Source organism: Cebidichthys violaceus, unplaced genomic scaffold (genome assembly GCF_023349555.1).
Source record: "Cebidichthys violaceus isolate CVI_PGR_0920_01 unplaced genomic scaffold, fCebVio1.0.p SCAF_44, whole genome shotgun sequence".
NCBI classification, from domain to species: Eukaryota; Metazoa; Chordata; class Actinopteri; order Perciformes; family Stichaeidae; genus Cebidichthys; species Cebidichthys violaceus.
The window spans coordinates 1,944,583-1,957,082 of record NW_027176639.1 but is presented as its reverse complement, the minus strand read 5'-3'; the positions used below and the strand labels follow the sequence as shown (position 1 = coordinate 1,957,082).

General features: G+C 47.0%; 3 protein-coding genes across 6 annotated transcripts in view; all 3 read left to right on the top strand.

Annotated features, from left to right (window-relative positions):
* The window catches only part of LOC137886583 (mitochondrial adenyl nucleotide antiporter SLC25A24-like), a 9,853-nt gene extending 5,405 nt beyond the window's left edge, over positions 1-4,448 (top strand). For 2 of the 3 annotated variants that reach the window (XM_068729093.1, XM_068729094.1), the window contains exons 5-11: positions 134-245; positions 532-690; positions 794-946; positions 1,029-1,142; positions 1,262-1,429; positions 1,509-1,656; positions 1,995-4,448. In XM_068729093.1, coding sequence (XP_068585194.1) covers positions 134-245; positions 532-690; positions 794-946; positions 1,029-1,142; positions 1,262-1,429; positions 1,509-1,656; positions 1,995-2,206 — 1,066 coding nt within the window. In that variant the 3' untranslated portion in view covers positions 2,207-4,448. The remainder of the gene's footprint in view (positions 1-133; positions 246-531; positions 691-793; positions 947-1,028; positions 1,143-1,261; positions 1,430-1,508; positions 1,657-1,994) is intronic. The other variant, XM_068729095.1, reaches the window with a different exon arrangement.
* Positions 4,449-4,733: 285 nt separating this feature from the next.
* khsrp (KH-type splicing regulatory protein) lies at positions 4,734-11,625 on the top strand. 2 transcript variants are annotated; one of them, XM_068729090.1, is made up of 18 exons: positions 4,734-4,981; positions 6,317-6,419; positions 6,499-6,552; positions 6,638-6,674; positions 6,778-6,836; positions 6,923-6,994; positions 7,091-7,148; positions 7,714-7,861; positions 7,997-8,095; positions 8,195-8,377; positions 8,543-8,645; positions 8,895-9,019; positions 9,113-9,409; positions 9,518-9,636; positions 9,732-9,820; positions 10,025-10,237; positions 10,386-10,609; positions 10,703-11,625. In XM_068729090.1, exons 1-18 carry the CDS (start codon positions 4,892-4,894, stop codon positions 10,709-10,711), a joined length of 2,082 nt encoding a protein of 693 aa, XP_068585191.1. In that variant the 5' UTR covers positions 4,734-4,891; the 3' UTR covers positions 10,712-11,625. The 2 variants fall into 2 exon arrangements, with proteins under 2 accessions (XP_068585191.1, XP_068585193.1); XM_068729092.1 differs by lacking the exon at positions 4,734-4,981 and adding an exon at positions 5,174-5,204.
* A 376-nt stretch (positions 11,626-12,001) lies between these two features.
* The window catches only part of dcaf15 (DDB1 and CUL4 associated factor 15), a 6,955-nt gene continuing 6,456 nt past the window's right edge, over positions 12,002-12,500 (top strand). Inside the window, exon 1 of the mRNA XM_068729022.1 lies at positions 12,002-12,133. Coding sequence (XP_068585123.1) covers positions 12,038-12,133 — 96 coding nt within the window. The 5' untranslated portion in view covers positions 12,002-12,037. The remainder of the gene's footprint in view (positions 12,134-12,500) is intronic.

The window sequence follows — 12,500 nt, the reverse complement described above, 5'->3', positions numbered from 1 at the left end:
ATTTTCTCATGAATAGTTTTACGTTACAGGATTCCTCAATGCTATTTCTGAATCACTGATCTCCCCCGCTGTACCTCGGTGGGAACCATGCGGGTTCTACTGTCTATGACTTGTCTATGTGTTGGTCTCTCAGAATGGACAAAGACGGAACCATGACCATTGACTGGGATGAGTGGCGAGACTTCTTCCTGTTCAGGCCTCTCACTAACATGGAGGACGTAGCGCGCTACTGGAAACGTTCAATGGTGAGGTCACACACACACACACACACACACACACACACACACACACACACACACACACACATGGTGTTCCTCTACATGACGACGTGGTTGGGTTAAAGCATCGACTGCTTCAAAGCGTCTGTGAAGCAACGCTTGTGAAACAAAAGCACATTATTTGCAGTACTTCCTGTCGTCGACAGTGGAACACTGGACTGAACAAAGACGTGATGTCTTTTGTGTTCCAACTCGTTCTTGTCTTCCTCACCCTGACGTCCGGTCCTCATTCACTGCACCACGGCTTCAGTAGATGTTGGATATAGGTGAGCAGCTGACAGTCCCAGATGATTTCTCCGAGGAGGAGAAGAAGTCTGGCTATGTGTGGCGGCAGCTGATGGCCGGAGCCTTCGCTGGGTCTGTATCTCGGACCGGGACCGCCCCCTTAGACCGCCTCAAAGTCTTCCGACAGGTCGGTGGGGATGACCTCGTCTCTTAAATCATTCACGTGTGAACGTTTTCTGTTCATTTTGGATGTGTGGCACAGAGCTTTGAGATGAACTCTGTCCCTGCAGGTCCGTGGTTTCGTTGGGGTTAAAGGGAATGTGCTGAGCGGGTTTCAGTACATGCTGAAAGAAGGAGGACTGCGGTCGCTGTGGAGGGGCAATGGAATCAATGTGCTTAAAATTGCCCCAGAAACTGCTATCAAGTTCGCGGCTTATGAAAAGGTGGACTATCATCAGGTGTTCATGATTACAGCTCTCCCACATTCTGTTTACTGTATTCTTTCCTTTGCTCCGTCACTTTTAGATCAAGAATGTGATGCGGAGCAAAAACGAGACAAGAAATCTGAGGGTTCATGAGAGGTTTGTGGCCGGCTCTCTGGCTGGAGCTACAGCCCAGACAGCCATCTACCCAATGGAGGTAACATCAGGTCAACAGGCACATAGAAGACAGCATTCATCAAGTGTCCATGAATGACATCTTTTCTCGTTCTGTCCCTCCTTCTCGTTTCCTTTCCATCTCCTCTCTTCTCCACACAGGTGCTGAAGACCCGTCTCACACTGAGAACAACAGGCCAGTACTCAGGAATAGCAGACTGTGCCAAACAGATCCTACAGAGAGAAGGCGTCGCAGCCTTCTACAAAGGCTACGTACCCAACCTGCTCAGCATCGTCCCTTACGCCGGCATCGACCTGGCCGTCTACGAGGTCAGAGACACATGAACGCCCTCTGCTGTCAGTGCATCTCCTCAGTGTTGTCCTTCTTCTCACTCCCTCTGTTCCACAGACTCTGAAGTTTGCCTGGCTGAACAGGAACAGAGGTTTAGCCGACCCAGGGGTCATGGTGCTGGTCGGCTGCGGTGCCGTTTCCAGCACCTGTGGACAGCTGGCGAGTTACCCGCTGGCACTGATCCGCACTCGAATGCAGGCACAAGGTCAGGATAACCGGAGTGAAACTAATACAGATACAGATGGCGAATCACAGGAAAAAGCAAAGTAAAGTCTGTTAGTTAAGAGTTGGACCACAAGTTCAATTTATACATGTTCTTCCTTTGATTTGTCATCCATCTGTATGTACAAAGGAGCATGCTGAGTGTGCAAACCATAACACTGTAAGAGTATAAATGAAGGACCCTAGATTGACTTTAGACCTCCTTGTGAGCCGTTGACTTGTATTCATTGACTTCTGTGCATCAGCACCAGAAGCCTCCGTTCATCAGAGTCACGTGTAGCGAGAGACCAGAATGTTGCTCATCTGTTTCTCTTCCTGCAGCTTCGGTGAAGGGAGCCCCCAAACCCTCCATGTTGGCCTCGCTTCACCACATCGTGACGCGGGAGGGCGTGGCCGGACTTTATCGAGGAATTTCCCCCAACCTGCTGAAAGTCATCCCTGCCGTCAGCGTGTCCTACGTCGTCTACGAATACACAAGGATAGTCCTGGGAGTGGACATTGAGGGTAGGAGGGGTGGGAAAGAGAAGGCGTAGAACGAGGTGTGATGGTTTGGGGTGGCTTTCAACTACAAGCACGTACAGATCTGTTGGCAATGCATGAAGACACGGTCCTTTACTGTGGATGAGTCCACGGTCCTTTACTGTGGATGAGTCCACGGTCCTTTACTGTGGATGAGTCCACGGTTCTTTACTGTAGATGAATACACGGTCCTTTACTGTGGATGAGTCCACGGTCCTTTACTGTGGATGAATACACGGTCCTTTACTGTGGATGAGTCCACGGTTCTTTACTGTAGATGAATACACGGTCCTTTACTGTGGATGAGTCCACGGTCCTTTACTGTGGATGAATACACGGTCCTTTACTGTGGATGAGTCCACGGTCCTTTACTGTGGATGAATACACGGTCCTTTACTGTGGATGAGTCCACGGTCCTTTACTGTGGATGAATACACGGTCCTTTACTGTGGATGAATACACGGTCCTTTACTGTGGATGAATACACGGTCCTTTACTGTGGATGAATACACGGTCCTGTGATCACAGGTCTGAGTGTTCAGGATGAGGACGACCAAAGAAAGCTGTTGTTAAAGCCTCGCGTTTGGAGGACCTCACCTGAACCGGCAGCTGTCGTGATGAGCTACTTGTGTGATGTATTGCATTGCAGTGCATGCAGTGTGTGAAGGCTAATCCACCAGCTTCCTGCTCCTGCACTGACTTGGACAGATGAAGACTTGCATGATCTTGCCTGAGAACGAACAGGTAAAGGAGGCCATGATACATTCCTACAGCATTATTTTTGTCTCCTAGGTGGTATATAGAGAAGATACAGGACTGATAGGACTGATTCAACCTCCTGAGGGGAACCTGAAGTCGCTGCACATCATGGAGTTACAGAGTTAAAGTGTCTTAAATAAATGTTACAAATACTAAAGTACAGAAATAATTTTAAAACAACAACAACAACAATGTCTGAACTTACCTCTCCAACGACGACTGAAACACAGGATGGTGAGAAACGTAGGATCTTCTCTCTCCTGTGAGGATTACTACTGAGTAAAGCACACCAGATCACTGTTTCACAGGAGTGGAACTACCAAAGCCATATCAAGAAGCGTGGAGGATACATAGTCACCTCTTATGCAAAAAGCTCATGTTTTATAAATGTTCCTATGTTTGAAACACACCCCAGGGTCCAGTGCCACACGGTATTTTCAGAAACTGTGTGCACAATGTGCAGGTTCAACGCTATGGTGAAGTGTTCGCTTCGTCATGAAACAGTAAGAAATGAGATTTAATGAGTGTCAGTATTTGTTACGGAATGTTTAAATAAATGCATGCATGGTGCTGCTGTTGTTACATAAATGCATTAAGCTTTTTTTCTTTCTGCAGAACTGAAATGTTGTGACGTGGTAGCTCTCTGTAGACGTGACGGCCTAATGAAGTCACTGCACCAATACTCACCAATGTGTCCTTATTAAAATGCTCCGCCCATTAACTCCAGCAAGTGAAGCTAAGGACGTCCTATTATCCACTGCTGGTACACTTCTACTGGTTACACTTTTACTGGTTACACTTCTACTGGTTACACTTTTACTGGTTACACTTCTACTGGTTACACTTCTACAGGTTACACTTCTACTGGTTACACTTCTACTGGTTACACTTCTACAGGTTACACTTCTACTGGTTACACTTCTACAGGTTACACTTCTACAGGTTACACTTCTACTGGTTACACTTCTACAGGTTACACTTCTACAGGTTACACTTCTACTGGTTACACTTCTACAGGTTACACTTCTACTGGTTAAACTTATACTGGTTACATTTCTACTGGTTACACTTCTACTGGTTACACTTCTATTGGTTACACTTCTACTGGTTACACTTCTACAGGTTACACTTCTACTGGTTACACTTCTACTGGTTACACTTCTACTGGTTACACTTCTATTGGTTACACTTCTACAGGTTACACTTCTACTGGTTAAACTTATACTGGTTACACTTCTACTGGTTACACTTCTACTGGTTACACTTCTACTGGTTACACTTGTCGGCTGTGCGGTTTAATAATCATACCAGCAAATGCAACTACAATGACAAAAAGCATATTCAGTTCGACCTCATGGTTATCCAACAAATGTTAAAGCTTTATTTTACAAATCACTTCCTAAAGTGTCAGATATATAAAGGAATGTATATTTGCATAAGGGATTACAGGGATACATAGAATGTGTTACTATTATTAAAACACAATGCACTGACTCAGATGATGTATGAACTCTTATCCGCTGTCTTTAATTCGTTTCCCGACCTCAGTTGTTAAAATAATATGATTTTATTGTAAAACTGTGTCTACGTAATAAATGGCTGAATGCCAGTAGGTGATTATTAAGAACTGTAAATGTGTTAAAGACTACAGCCTGTCCTCTGGACTACACTTCCCCTGCAGACCAGGGGGTGGCGGTGTTTGTGCTGTGTAACGTTGGACGTCAACACCCAAAGAATGAGGAAGAAGAAGACGTGGGGGTTGAAAGAATCGTTGATTGGCTATTTTAAGCAAGGAAGTTTGCCGGCGTGGTAGGCATTATCACGACACGCACATTGGTGTCTCCGTGCGCTCTCGTTTAGCCTTCCCGCTTCTGCGCAGCTTGACCCGGCCAAAGCTACCCAGCCTGCCCCCTGTGTCTATTTGCCCCCTTGTGAGCAGCATGTCTGATTACGGCGGTCTGCCGACTAACGGAGTCGGCGCTGGGATGAAAAACGACGCTTTTGCTGATGCAGTACAACGAGCCAGACAGGTAATCAAGTGCTCTGTTACAAGAGAAGAAGACAGCCGGTGAGCTAGCGTTAGTTAGCTGGTGGGAAACCGCAGCTAGCTTAATTACCCGTGACGTTAGCCGCTGGTAACTAGCACGCTAGCTAGCTAGTAGCTCTGCCATTCATTTGTCTTAACCTCTCGCCAGGTTGTGTAACGTTAGTCAGATGAAATGTTCGCGGGGTGGACTGAGCAGCGGCAGCGACGTAGGTTACTCTTTCATGTTTAACGTTAGCTAACAAAATGAAACTACTCGTCGCCACCGGGATCGTTTGTGTTAAGTTAAACGGACTAACGTTAGCTACTTAAGCTAAGTTAGCTCGGTTAGTTATTATTGTTAACGGTAAGCTGGTCGTGAAGTTTCAGCCTCCATGTGTAAAACGCCATTTTAGAAGAATTGAACAATTAACAACGCTGTCACGGCGCCGTGGTTGTGATGAAATGAGGTGAACTGACGGGCTCGTTGTGTTGCATTGATAACGCGCATTAATCGGACAAAAGGATGCTAGGTGAAGAGGTTATTTAGTGGCTGAAATTCCGGGAACATTAGTCAACGGCTCGTTCCTTCACGGGCTGGGTGTGAAGCTAGCGTTACTTTACGGGCTGCTTTAGTTACTCATGTTACAGCGACGGAGAGTAATTACTCTCGTTATTGATTAATCGTGAATTCATCGAGTTATTTACTCGATTAGTCGACGGACATCGACAAACCCGATTATTTACAATTAGCAGCCACATAAAGTAGAACATTTTGAATTTAGCAAGAAAAATGCTTGATTATCAAAATTACAATCTTATGTTAGTATTTTAAAATGATCAATCAGTTAATTATTTAAGCTTTTACCAAGGTGTGTTTCATTTTAGTCCCTCTGTGTTAACTTGGGTACTAATGTACTAAAGAGGTAACGTTACTCCACTAAAGAGGTAACGTTACTCCACTGAGGAGGTAAAGTTACTCCACTAAAGAGGTAACGTTACTCCAGCTGTTTTAGTTTTGCACTTTGGGGAAGTTCAGGCACTTTAAAAACGAAAGGTCAAAAGAGACTTTTATTCCATAGTATAAGTCAAGCCCCAAAAAGTCTGGATCCTACTATTCCCACAATGCATCTCTATACCATGTTGGACCTTCCTGCCTGTTAAATGTGTCTGTCTCACAAAGGCAGTCTGTTGAGATGTTGTCGTCTCCAGGCCCAGATCACAGCGTCGGTGTATAGTGACCTGAGAAAAGTGATGCGTCTGCGTAGCGCTAACTCAAATGAGATGATCTTTATATGTCAGGGTGTATTGCAGACACTTAATCCAGCGTGTGTCTTTCTAGATTGCAGCTAAAATCGGCGGAGACGGTGTTTCCTCAGTGAGCAACAACGGAGGAGCTGAGAACTATCCATTCTCGGCACAGAAGAGATCCCTGGAAGAAGCAGGTGAACAATCGGCACAGACGGGCGGTTTGTCTGCATTTGTTAGTCTACATTGTAGATTCACTTTTTCTTCTGTTTTCAGATGAACCCGATGCCAAGAAGGTAGCATCACAGAGTGAAATTGATTCTGCATTGTGTACGTTAAATCACTAATCGATCCTATTACAAACACTTGCTCGGTTCAGTTTCCAATTGCTTACCACGTTGTCTTCCTCTGACAGCTATTGGAGCTCAGCTGGCGGCCCTGTCCCAACAAAGGTATACAGACATTCGTTTGTTGTACATCAACGCTGTTGGTGCTTGTGGTTATGACTTGGATTTATCATTCATATATCATTGCTCTTTCTTAACTTGTCTGCAGTGTCAGACCCTCAACAATGACGGAAGAGTTCAGAGTGCCTGATGGCATGGTCGGCCTCAGTAAGTACACAAACATCTTTTTCCTTAACGATGGTTGTGATGTCTGAGTCACTCGTGTTCAACTGAAATCTCTTCTGTTCCTGAAGTCATCGGCCGAGGAGGTGAACAGATTAACAAAATACAGCAGGATTCTGGCTGCAAGGTCCAGATCGCGCACGGTGAGACGTGCAGACATCACATTTACTACATCGACAAATTACTTCTTTTCTTCCAGCTTTTCTTGTATTGATAAATATCTTCATATTCATTCACAGACAGCGCTGGTCTTCCAGACAGAACCGTTTCTCTGACTGGGTCACCAGATGCCATAGGGTGAGTTGGTTCTCACACAGTTTGGTGTTCACTGATGTCTTCTGGATCGAGCAGCAGCTCTGCTCACAGCTAGAGAAGTAACAGATATTGATGGCTGGCCTGATCAGACTGCACAATGTGTTGATGACGTTTATTATCTTGAGAAATAAATTATATAACATTTACTGTTTGCTTGTGCAATGGCCACCGTTGGGACTTTTCTTGGTCGAAGGCAGAACGTCCTTACAGGCGGTTGATTGTCAAAATGAAACCCAAACTGGAACTCACTAATCTCAGTCATCTCTGCCCTTTAAACAAGTGATTAGTTTAAGTCAATAGTGGCTCACATCAGAGCACACAGTGTCTTAGACACAGTGACAGAACACAGCACATCAAGCTCGTACTCCACTGACCCGTGTCCAGCACAGTGAGTGTGGCGTATGAGCAGCAAACAGTTCCTACTTGATTTATTTTTGGTATAGTCCTTTACGTCCAACATGGCGCGAGCGATGAGTATATTTGATGTGTCGCCCACCACTGCTCCAGTTGTTTCATCGCCCTTCTTTCTTTTGACTTCTGCCTCCAGGAGAGCCAAGGCCCTCATAGATGACATCGTGTCACGGGGTCACGAGGCACCCAATGGGCAGTCGGGGTCCATGCAGGAGATGATCATCCCCGCAGGCAAGGCCGGCCTCATTATCGGTAAAGGAGGAGAGACCATCAAACAGCTACAGGTGAGACTCGCAGGGTAGCTTATTAGAACTCTGATCCCGTGAATGAGAGCGCTTCTATGGTGCAAATATTAAAGAAAACTCACATGCTCGTGTTCGTATATTAGCCTCATGATTAATGTAACGTTCTTCTCTTAGGAGCGGGCTGGAGTGAAAATGATTCTTATTCAGGATGGATCTCAGCCACCCAACATCGATAAACCCCTGCGCATCATTGGAGACCCCTACAAAGTGCAGGTACTCCTCAGGCACAGTGGAGGCAGTTCTGGCTCAGTGGGAGGCGTTTAATGCCGCTGCTTCCATTCCTCATCTTTGTTTCTTCTGGTGCTTTTTTAGCAAGCGAAGGACATGGTGAATGAGATTCTCCGAGACCGGGATCATGCAGGCTTTGGAGACCGGAGTGAATACGGAGGAAGGATGGGAGGAGGCGGAGGAGGAGGTGGTGGTGGTGGAGGAGGAGGGGGCGGTGGAGGAGGAGGAGGCGGCAATGGTGGTGGTGGTAATGGCGGCGGAATTGATGTAAGTAATTGTTTATTTTAGTCGTAATTTATTTTTTGTATTTAAAGGTTTATTTTTTTCCAACCTGATCAGAGATCATGAAATGAACATCATTAAATGACTGTAGAATGTGTGCATGTTTACCGTCCTTTAGATTAATGGGTGAGACTCTTGTGCTTCGTACAGATAGCTGTGCCCCGCCACTCTGTTGGAGTTGTAATTGGCAGAAGTGGGGAGATGATCAAGAAGATCCAGAGCGACGCTGGAGTGAAGATACAGTTTAAACCAGGTGAGGAGGATTCAGCTGCACCCCGTCTCATTACATGTCAGACTGCTAAGTGGTGTTTGTTTAAATCACAACGCCATCAAGTGATAAATCTACTGCTTTGGATTCGTTAAAAAGACAACTTGACTTCTATTTTCTAGCTTAATTGTGCTTTTATTCCAGTATCTTCAGCTGGGCTTGTTGATCGTTATGTTTCAGTCCTGTACAAACCCCCACCAACCAACCGGTCTGCCCGTTTGTCTTCCCTTACAGATGATGGTACAGGTCCTGAGAAAATAGCCCATATTATGGGTCCACCAGACCAGTGTCAGCACGCTGCGTCGATCATCACTGACCTGCTACAGAGCATCCGTGCACGAGAGGAGGGCGGGCAGGGGGTAGGCGTTTGAATTGTTGACGTGACGATCTTGAGTTTCTGCGCTTTGCCATGGAGCGGTAAAACCAACTGTACGGCCTTGTTTCTTCCACAGGGCCCCCAAGGTCCCGGTGGAGGGATGTCGCCCGGTGGGCGTGGACGAGGGAGAGGCCAGGGATGGGGCGGTCCTCCTGGAGGAGAGATGACCTTCTCCATTCCTGCCCACAAATGTGGGCTCGTCATTGGCAGAGGAGGAGAGAATGTCAAGTCCATCAACCAACAGACCGGTGCGTTTGTGGAGATATCTCGTCAGCCGCCGCCAAACGGTGACCCTAACTTCAAAATGTTCATCATCCGAGGGTCCCCTCAACAAATCGACCACGCAAAGCAGCTCATAGAGGAGAAGATTGAGGTACGTCCACTGGAGGAGCAGAGGAGGAGTACGTTGTTCAAACGGCTGTCGACAGAGAACATCCTCTGATGTGAGCAGTAAGCAGTTTGAATGTTTTTCTCTTTCCAGGCTCCATTGTGTCCAGTGGGTGGTGGTCCTGGTCCAGGGGGTCCAGGGGGCCCAGGTGGTCCAATTGGTCCCTATAATCCAAATCCTTATAATGCAGGGCCTCCTGGTGGTGCGTCCCAGTAAGTAAAACCCACAAACACCTGAATGATTTCTTTTACTGTAGGGGAGACTGATGGATAAGCAGTGTGTTAAACGGTCCTGTTCTTCTCTGCAGTGGAGGATCGCCTGGTGGCCCACAGTACTGTCCACAGGGCTGGGGGAGTAACTACCAGCAGTGGCAAGCCCCAGGTCCACATGACCCCAGTGAGTCCCTTACTTTGTGAAATATTGTTTGTGTACTTGCCTCAAATGTTTTAAAGCACTTTGTTAATTGTTTGAGGTACATGAATTAATTTATACTGCCCCCCCCCCCCCCCCCCCCCACACACACACACACACACACACACACACACACACACACACACACACACACACACACACACACACACACACACACCCCCTCGTTAGGTAAGGCGGCGGCAGCAGCAGACCCGAACGCAGCTTGGGCGGCATACTATGCTCAATATTATGGTCAACAGCCAGGAGGCGCCATGGCGGGCCAGAATCCTGGAGCCCCTGCAGCAGCGGCACCAGGGGACCAGGGCCAAGCACCACAGGCCTCTGGGGGCCAGCCAGACTACACTAAAGCCTGGGAGGAGTACTACAAGAAGATGGGCATGGGTGAGTGTGAGCTTTAACCTCCAGGGTTCTGTCTGGGAGCATTGATTCAGTTTAATCAGTCACCCTGATGTCCGTAGTTTACTGTGAAATGAAACGATCACGTGACTCTGTGAGCATCCAGTAAAGTGTTTGTTGTGTTCTGTTCCAGCCCAGCCAGCTGGAGGGGGTGGAGCTGCTCCAGGTGCAGCAGCAGCAGCAGCAGCAGCAGCAGCCGCCACTGCAGCAGCAGCAGCAGCAGCAGCAGGCGGAGCTGCAGCTGGAGGCCAGCAGGACTACAGTGCAGCCTGGGCCGAGTACTACAGACAGCAGGCTGCCTACTATGGACAGCCAGGACAGCCTGGACAGGCGGCTCCTCCACAGCAGGGACAACAGGTAGCACAGCGGGGACAACAGGTAGCACAGCGGGGACCAGTGGAATGAAGCATTTCTTTACAAACTGATTCTGACTGTGGTGTCTCATTTCAGGCCCAGTAAGCGACTGGCGTGGCCCTTTGGAAGGTTGTGACGGCTCTCTGGACTTGTTTGTTTTTTCTATCAAGAGGTTTCATTTTTGGCTTCAACGAGACAAGACCACGGTTTACTCATCCACCAAGACATTTTCTATTCAAACCTTCTTTGTTTTTTAAAGTCAAAACTGAAGAAAAGAACACGATGGCCCACGCATTGAACAAAGCACTAAACAACTACTTGGGTTAATATTCGGTTGGCCCCCTTCACCTCACACACCGTGTAATACTTTAGCTCATTTAAAAACAAGTGAAATAAGCATCTTTGTTTGCAAGCTAGCACAACACCATATCAACATCCACTCACATGTAAGTGTTTTCCCCTTCGATTTCCTGAGGGTAAAAAATGTTTAGCAGTATTTTGAATATACTCCGAAGTTTTGTTTGTAAGAAAAAAAGCAACATTTTTGGTCCTTTTTTTTTTTTTTTTTTTTTTTTTCCCCCCTTTCTTTCTTGGTACTTTTTTAACCTCATTTTTTTAAGCATTCCCAGTGTATACGTTGCAGGAGTATTCTTTTTTTTTTCCTGCTATTATGATTTCTGATTTTAATTTTATTCATTGTAATTATTTTCCTTTTTTAAGAGGGCTGTGTGTGTCTGTATACAGTGTATGCTACTGAACAGAAAAACGTGTGAGAGTTGGCTGTAAAAAGACACAAACTGTCCTGCAGAATGTAGGTTGGGTGTGTGTGTGTGCGCGTGTGTGTGTGTGTGTGCGCGTGCATGTATGAGTTTGTGTGCTTGACTGCCCTCAATTTAATTTCTCTATTGTTTTTTTGTCTTGTTCCAATAGCTTCCGTTACTGTATGCTGATTTGTTTTCTTTTTAGATGTTATTTTTTACTGCTTGTTTTTAAATACTTAAAATAAAACATTGAAATTACCTTTTTCCTTGTGTGTTCATGACTAACGAGGTGTCTGGAAGTACGTTCCCCATTTCACACACACACACACACACACACACACACACACACACACACACACACACACACACACACACACACACACACACACACACACACACACACACACACACACACACACACACACACACACACACACACACACACACACACACACACACACACACACACACACACACACACACACACACACACACACACACACACACACACACACACACACCATTTTGTGGTGGCTCCTCGCAGGACGCGCCGCAGTCGTTCCCTTCCTCCTGACGGACGTCTCCACCGGCGAGTGAGGGCGGTCTCGCGCGTCCCGTGGACCAATCGCGAGGAGCCTGACTGCATCGAGGGACAACCGTGCAGTGGGAGATGGCGCCCAGCTCGAAATCAGAAAAGGACGAGGGCAAGCAGAAAGCTCAAAGGAAACACAAAGACCATGTCGTGAAGCTCCTCACGCGCGGGAAGGTATGCGTGAATCCGCTAAACGTGTGACGGTAATCACGAACGGAGCGGTCCGTACATAATGCAGCGCCGCTGCGGTGAAAGCCGTGGGTTCTGGGGCTAGCTGCTAACTAGCTCGGAAGCTAGCATGTAGCGCTAATTGCAGGCAGCTGGCTAATTGGCCAAAGTATGAGCTCCTCGAGTGTCCCCTGACTTCTGGCACCGTCCCCCGTTATCCGCTCCTCTCGGTGCGGTTTACCGACACGTTCGCAGACCGTTCGGTGTAAATCAACGGCGTTAGCGTGCTAGCTAAGTTAAAGCTCCACCAGAGTTAGCTTCAGCTGGACCGCACAGCTCATGAATGCAACCTCGGATACTCCGTTAACCGCGA

Excerpts from the sequence above, each read along its gene's own strand:
- khsrp (XM_068729090.1), top strand. The coding sequence starts at position 4,892 with ATGTCTGATTACGGCGGTCTGCCGACTAACGGAGTCGGCGCTGGGATG. Across the intron at positions 6,675-6,777 it reads GCGGCCCTGTCCCAACAAAG|TGTCAGACCCTCAACAATGA; the intron begins GTATACAGACAT and ends ACTTGTCTGCAG. Across the intron at positions 9,410-9,517 it reads TCATAGAGGAGAAGATTGAG|GCTCCATTGTGTCCAGTGGG; the intron begins GTACGTCCACTG and ends TTCTCTTTCCAG.